Below are 7,669 nucleotides of genomic sequence, written 5' to 3' on the forward strand. Positions count from 1 at the left end.
TATCGACACCCTTATGAGTGGTGAAAGGTAAATAGTGCCAACCTCTTAAAATGGAACAAGTCTGTAAATATGCTTAGTGGTACATGACACCGTCAGCAGACAGGGTGGAATTCGTTTAACTCCAACTGCTTTCAGCTTATATTGTAAACAATAGCCTACATTTACATGAAGTCTTCCTGCTATGTTCTTTTCATACCAGAAGTTCTGAACAGTTTATGAGCTAATGCATCAGAACAAATGTCACTTTGTATCTGAGAAGTTTTGTTTTTACACCTGAGTAAGTCTTCTCCTCTCCTTTCACCGCCAGGAGCTCTTCTACGAGGACAGGCATTACCACGAGCACTGCTTCCGTTGTTTCCGCTGCGATCGCTCCCTGGCAGACGAGCCGTTCACCAGCCAGGACGACTCGCTGCTCTGCAACGACTGCTACTGCAACGAATTCTCCTCCAAGTGTGTGGCATGCGACAAGATTGTCATGCCAGGTACAGCCGGAAGTCGGGGCTGCAAGATCATTCTCACCAGTGTGTGTTGCACCTGTGCTTTTATATGAAAATGTGTTTAAATCCAAAATGAAAGGATTATTTGCACAGTGCTGCACACTTTTGCATGCGCTTAACCACATGTTAAGTAAACAAATTAAAATGATAACAGTCAAATGACTTTGGTAAAATGATGCATTAGCAAATATCTGGAGGCAGGACAAATGAAAACGACAAAGAAATCCTGACAAAGAGGACATGTGTAAGGGAAAAGAGAAGAATGAGGAATTTGGGGTCCTTGTCCTAGGATATGTGACAGTTATTTGACTCGATGCCTGCAAGCCAGAGCCCTCCTGCTGGAAAACTGCCATCTGATCCGATCATAATAAAAGATAAGCAGGCCAGTTATCCTGCACCCCTGCAGCAGCTTCCTCAGTGTTCACAAAGCTGCATTGTTTCCAGAACTAGTTCCGTTTTTATTTGCGTTGCACCAGATGTCAGCGTTCTTCTTCATTATCACAAAGGTCGATGAAAAAGTATTTACTCCCATAGATATTGTTTTCTGCGCTTGCTTCCTTGTTACACTAACTTTCAGCAAACAAACTTCAGTATTAAAGGGATGCCAGGAATTTTTTTTTATTTTAGCTCCCTAGTGTCCTTTATTAATTCACTGTGGTTAAACCAAAGATGAAACTTATCTCCTTGCTGTGAATTCATCTTTTTAACACCTTAATCTAACTGCTGAAATGTCTCCTCAGCCTTCATTAGTTTCTACAGACACGGTTAATCGCTTAATCAAGCAAATCAGCTGCGTTCACAATCTAAAACATGCTGGGAGCAAACTCCAGCTCCACCTTGTCAGCTCCATTGCAATCCACAGCTCCCCCAGCGGGGAGCAGCTCGGCACTACTGAAGTTGCAAGTGCAGTATTCTTGCCAAGGGATGGTGGGGTCTGAGTGACATTTCTTTAACCCTGTAAATGGCCCTTTTAGTAAATACTGACTCAAGAAGATGATTTAAACATATGAAAAATTGCATAGTATCCCTTTAACAAAAACCAAGAATAAATACAAAGTTCAGTTTTCAGATGATGGTTTCATTTTTACAAAAGATTAAGCTATCTAAATCAAATGGCCCCGTTTGAAAATGTAGTTACACCCCTTACCAGATTAGTTTCACTAGCCCCGCCCAGACCTGATATCTGCCAGACTTGGAGAATTTAGAAAATATCTTCCATTGAAGATGATTAAGAACATGAAGCACGCTAAACAATCTCAAAAAGCTACACATCATTGTCCATTAGAGAACAAAAAACCCAGAATTACATCAAAAGAACTGCAGGCTTCACTTAGTTTTTGTTAAAGACCAAGTTCACTTATTTTTTAATGCATTTGCAGTGGTCTCTGGTATTAATGAATGCCTTGTGAGTCGATCTCTGAGGAATAAAAGCTCAGGCGCTCCTGTTTCAGGAGCTAGAAGTTAGCCAATGCAGAGGGGAGCAGCAGCTGGACGTATTTGGAGTCTTATTCCCTGAACATCTTGCTTCTGATTGGCTAACAGTAACATGACTTTACCACCAACTCCATTTGCTTTTCAACGTTGATGTTTTATCTCCACAAACAACCCAAGCCTGAAGGAGTTATTTCATGTTGTGGAGTTGCTAATGCTAACAGTTAGCTTTTACTAGCCAAGACATGCTCCGCTGTCTCCTGATGCTAAATCAACAAGCGCCTTCCCCATCACAAGCCAAGATGGCGATGTCCATTTTTCAACATGAAGTGGAATTGACGGGCTTTTCTAATCCGAGCATTTTTGTGTTTATCGAATGCTAAAGCAGGAAATATGGGTAGAAGACTATTTTCCTGTTCAGCCTGCATGTTAAACTGAGTAAGTGAAAAATGGTTTCTCAGTGAACATGGTCTTTAAAGAAAAAGTTAGAGAAATACTTCTTTTTGAAATACATTACAAAAGTCTTTCATCAGTTTTATTTGTGGACATAAAATGTCAATGTTGCAGAGCGAACGGAGGCAATAGAAGAGTCATGTTGTCGTTAGCCAATCAGATGCAAGACTTACTGAGTGAGAATTACTGAGTTAAGAGTGAGAATCCAAATCCTGTTGTTTCTGCCTCCTTTTCCTCTATAACTTCTACTTCCTGAAACAAGAGCATTGGAGGTTCTTTTTTCACAGAAAATGGCTCACAAGTTATTAATTCATACTGGAGACCACAGAAAATTTATTACGGTAAATATTCTGTGTTGGCCATAGGGTGAGAAGTTCCAATAAGAGTTGAGGGAAAATTGCCTCCACGAGTTTCAAGGCTACAATCTATATTCTGTAGTGATGAAAAAACACAAGGGCCTGTTTCACATTTACTGAAATGCGTCTTAATGATCGATTTTCAGGAAATAATCGGTAGACTTATGAGATGAAGGCAGAACATACGGGAAGATGTCCATTCATTTTAGTGTAATTCAGAAAAAACAAAAAAATAAAAATAAAACAGAAGATATCTGGAGGGGAAATGACACTTTCCCAACACTTTGTATCTGGCACTAAATCAGTATTATTTTGTCTGAAATGGAAAACAAACTTATTTAAATAAAAAGCAAACAAGGCCAGAATTTGTTCATATCCTGGTATCGACCCAGCCTCTAAAAGGGTTTGCACTTTTTGTGCAAGATATAAACCTTTGCCACTTTTTTGAAATGCAGAGCCCTCTCCCTTTTAACCAAAGTATAATTTCACTTGCAGTAGGTTTACTTTTATTTACCGCATATTTATTTAGCAGCCCGCTGCAAATGCTTGACAGCAAACTTAGTCCATCTCCATCCACAATTGGCTCTGTGTAAACTCATAATCTGGAATTTCAGGGTATTTTTGTGTTTTTGATTAGAGAGCAGAGCGGACTGAAGCAATCTGCAGAAATGTTGGCCCTGCATAAGCCGCTGCATCGCTGCATCGTAAACTCAACAGGCAACAGTGGTTGCACAGTACGATGGTTTGTCAGTGTCACAGAAAGGAAAATGGCATCATCCCCTTTTTTTAAAGCTGTCTGCAATTTTCCAGCATTGGGAAAGAAGTATGGAGCCTTTGTTATTCATATTTTAAATAAAATAAATCTAAGTGGAACAGAAAATGTTATTTGCCTCAGCACAGTTCAAGTGTTTTATTGCTCAGTTCAATAAAACACTTGCTTTTTATTATTTTTAATGATCCAACAATCCTAGAAAAATGTCCAAATATTACATTTTCTTCACATCATCAATTTTTCTCTTTGCAGGCTCAAGAAAACTGGAGTATGCAGGCTCCACATGGCACGAGGGCTGCTTCATCTGTCACAGCTGCGAAGAGCCGATTGGCTCCAAGTCTTTCATCCCAGACAAGGATGAGCACTACTGTGTGCCCTGCTACGAGGATAAGTTCGCTCCACGCTGCACGCGGTGTAAAAAGGTCTGTAAAGCTGTCAAAGCACTAAAAAACAAAACATATTCTTAGGGTTAGAAAAACGTTCATACTGCTCTGAAACAAAAACCAGAGGAAATAAACCACTTTAATGCCACTATAGCAAATCTGCAAACAAGCTAGTTTTTGAACTGAACACTCTTGGGTATCTTCCCTTGATCCACCTCCACCGGAACCAGGAACCCACATTGTCAAATGGAACAAGAGAGCGCTAAACAAGGCAACAAGATCAGCGTCTTATCATCTTCATTAATTAGGAAGACTCAGGTCTCATGTTCAGACAAGATCTGGCGAAATTCATTCATGTGTTCATCTCCAGCAGGCTGAACTTTTGCAATAGTCTTTTGGCTGGTCTTCCCCAAAAAGCTGTGAAGCAACTGCAGCTTTTTCAGAATGCTGCTGCTAGCTGACAAGAACTAAGACAACAGAGCACATCACTCCTGTACTTAAATCTCTACAGTTGTTACCAGTAAACTACAAAATCGATTTCAAAGTGCTACTACTAGTTTATAAATCACTCAATGGCGTGGGGCCAAAATACATGTTGGATCTCCTTGCAGTAAAAACCCCCAGCAAGAATCATTACGAAGCAAAATTATATCAGTTAGTCAGAAAATTCGATAACAATAAATTTTCGATTTATTGCCCAGCCTTAGGATGGTCCACTAGCTGGTTTTTACCCCGGTTTCACACTGCAAGCATCAGCGGAACGGAACAGCAGTGGAGCGGCTCACTCGCAAACTTCTAAGCAGTCCTTTTCACACCGGGAGAGTCTTGGCCGCAGCACGGCTTCCTCGCTGCGCCTCGCTGTACCCGCGAGATTCTAAAATCCCTCGAGACTTCCCGACACCTTCCTCAACGAGAGATCACAACCCCGCGAGGAATCACACTGTTGCACTTGTCGAAAGGAACTGGTGGTAAACAAAGACGTTCGGTCAAACGTACTGACGTAAGTCATATATAACATCAAAACATTGCATTTTATTTTGAAAATAACCGGGGATTTTACACTGAAACCGTGTGCTTTCCTGTCTCGCACTATGTGAACTGCGGAAATTGACATTTCCCAGAAGCGGCTCGCAGAAAAAATAGAACTCGATCCTATCTTTAGCGGCGCGGCATGCCGCTTCTGGGACGCGCCTGGAAATTACCGCGTTGCGGCTGGTTTGAAACACTCCATAGACTATGATTGTATTCTATTTGAAGCGGTGCCGCTTCGCTGCCGTTCCGTTCCGCTGATGCTCGCAGTGTGAAACTGGGGTTAGTCCGAACAGTGTTATTGGTGGAGGTTTTGAGACAAATCCAAGAGACCCACTTTATTTATTTATTTTAATCTCCACAATATATTTATAGCTATCTATGTTAGAATGCTGTTAAGAGGCATGAAAACTTTTTTTAAGCTAGCTTGTTTTCCAGTTTTGCTATTGCAGCTTTGAATTTATAATAAATGTCTTTTTTAAGGCTCTGGCTAAAGGTGGTGTGACCTACCGGGACGAGCCGTGGCATAAGGAGTGTTTTGTGTGCACCAGCTGTAAGACGCAGCTGGCGGGTCAACACTTCACCTCCAGAGATGACAACCCCTATTGCCTCAAGTGCTTTGGCAACCTTTATGCCAAGAAGTGTGAGGCTTGCAGCAAACCGATCACAGGCAAGATGACATCACTTTGTTAAATCTTGTTATACCGATGCAATAAAGTCTGCTACTGTAATAAAACTCACTGTTGGTACACTAAAGTTGAAAATTTATCACAACCTTCCTACCAGTTATGAATTTTCTGCACGAGTTTTGCTTATTTCATATGAAGCAAACGGTAAAAGTGTTGATAGGCAGAGAGGTCTCTACACAACCTGTGACCGGCGACCATTAAACGACTGCAATATATTATCACAAGTTTGTTAAAAGCAGCGCCTGACAGGCTCAGATTGTTATCACAAGCGTCTGGCAGCATTTTTGAAAGGAATTCTGCAGAGATGGACTCTTTTGTTTACGTTTCACTTTTTCTGCTCACAGTTGTGTCATCCCTTTCAGTGCCTGTGTTATTTCAGCAGATTACAATTGAAATGCATATTCCCCCTCAAAAACCCTGGATTGTGTATTTTAGTGAATATAACCTCTGACATAGACAAACTACTTGAATTACTTTATTTCCACACACCAAGGTGAAATGTTGAGCTTATGTTGAACTATTTGGACGGGACATTTAATGGCATTCTCTGTTTATTTGAGCCAGAGCATACAGAAGAAGATCTCTTTAAAGAAGCTCAGTGCTTTGGTCTTCTCCTGTTTGAGGAGACACCCTGGTGAAGAGTAAACCCAGTATTTTGGAAGCCATGTTCAACTACTCTGAAGGAGCCTCAAGGAGTCTGACTAACTCCTTTCCGGGCCAGGCTGTGCTTTTTTCTTACAATGTTTTGTGGAAACTAAAGAAATGTTTGTGTTGCTGACGCTTCACTCTACTGGTACAACAAAGTCAAGGAACAAGCAGATCAAGGAAATAATCAAGTATTAAAATAAAAGAAACATCAGTTGACAATAATGTTTTAGCACACTATTTAAGGAGGTGTTTTTCAGGAACTTAAATACACATTTAAATTAAATTTGGCAGCTCCAGGCTGCCCGCGAATGTGCCTGTTTTTATATTGACTCTGTGAAAGTTGTATATAAGTTGATGCTGGTATATTAAAAATAAGATAAATATTGGCCCAATATATTGGTCAATCAATATTCAGATATGTTTCCCAACCAAAATAAAATATAGGTCGTCTGATGTACCGATACATTGCCCAACTGATATGTCGGTATATCGGCAAACAGATGCATAATATCGTTTGGCTGATATATCGATATATCGGTTGGGCAATATATCGGAATATTGATTTATCGATATATCTAGCCGACATTTATCTTTTTTGTCAGTTGGTCTATTCCTACTTTTGTGTCCTTCAGTGAAATGTGGAATGAATTGCACCATTCAATCAATTGTAATCTATTGCTTTCTTTCTATTTCCATGCTGTGTAGACACAGTTTATGTAACTCCTGTTTTTTCCCCCCTTCATTCAGGTTTTGGTGGGGGAAAGTACATCTCGTTTGAAGAGCGCCAGTGGCATCAGCCGTGCTTCACCTGTTCTCAGTGCTCCGTCTCACTCGTGGGCGCTGGCTTTTTCCCTGATGGGGACCGGATCCTGTGTCGTGGCTGCCACAGCAGCCTATAGACCTCTCGTTCACCATAGTCTCACCAGTTGTTCCATTTTTTTCCACTTTTACAGCTTTTCAAAAAACCCAAGTTAATGTCAAGGAGGGTAATGCAGGCTAGACGAAATGAAATCCTGCCTCAGATTCCTTTATGGCCTTTTTCGTCCGCAGCTGTGCACATGTTGATGCTGCATTGTTTGTCTAAATTACCTTAAAGAATTCCTCTTTAACATGAAAGTTAAGGGAGTGCCTTATTAAAAACTGATTTTCTATGCTCAAAATGCTTGTCACTTTGCCAAATAATTTCTTTTTATACAAAAGTAAAAATATAAGTAATACTGCCACTTAAAGGTTGAATATGGAACACAGACACCAAAGTGACATCTAGTGTGTAGAGGTTATAGTTGCAACAACAGAACAAATTTTCCAGCCGTCGGGACGGCGGTTCACTGCTGATATGTGAAATGACCAGCCAGCACCATGTGACCAATCAGACAGGGTAAGGACTCATTTGTACTTATACGTTCATTTT

At 40.6% G+C, this 7,669-nt stretch overlaps 1 protein-coding gene across 1 annotated transcript in view; it reads left to right on the plus strand.

Moving 5' to 3' along the window:
- fhl3a (four and a half LIM domains 3a) overlaps positions 1-7,371 on the plus strand; it is a 35,772-nt gene extending 28,401 nt beyond the window's left edge. The window contains exons 3-6 of the mRNA XM_015950061.3: positions 308-482; positions 3,762-3,931; positions 5,405-5,591; positions 7,006-7,371. Of these exons, the coding sequence (XP_015805547.1) occupies positions 308-482; positions 3,762-3,931; positions 5,405-5,591; positions 7,006-7,157 (684 nt within the window). The 3' untranslated portion in view covers positions 7,158-7,371. The remainder of the gene's footprint in view (positions 1-307; positions 483-3,761; positions 3,932-5,404; positions 5,592-7,005) is intronic.
- The last annotated feature ends 298 nt before the right edge of the window (positions 7,372-7,669 follow it).

The sequence above is a fragment of the Nothobranchius furzeri genome, chromosome 5 (genome assembly GCF_043380555.1).
Source record: "Nothobranchius furzeri strain GRZ-AD chromosome 5, NfurGRZ-RIMD1, whole genome shotgun sequence".
NCBI lineage: Eukaryota > Metazoa > Chordata > Actinopteri > Cyprinodontiformes > Nothobranchiidae > Nothobranchius > Nothobranchius furzeri.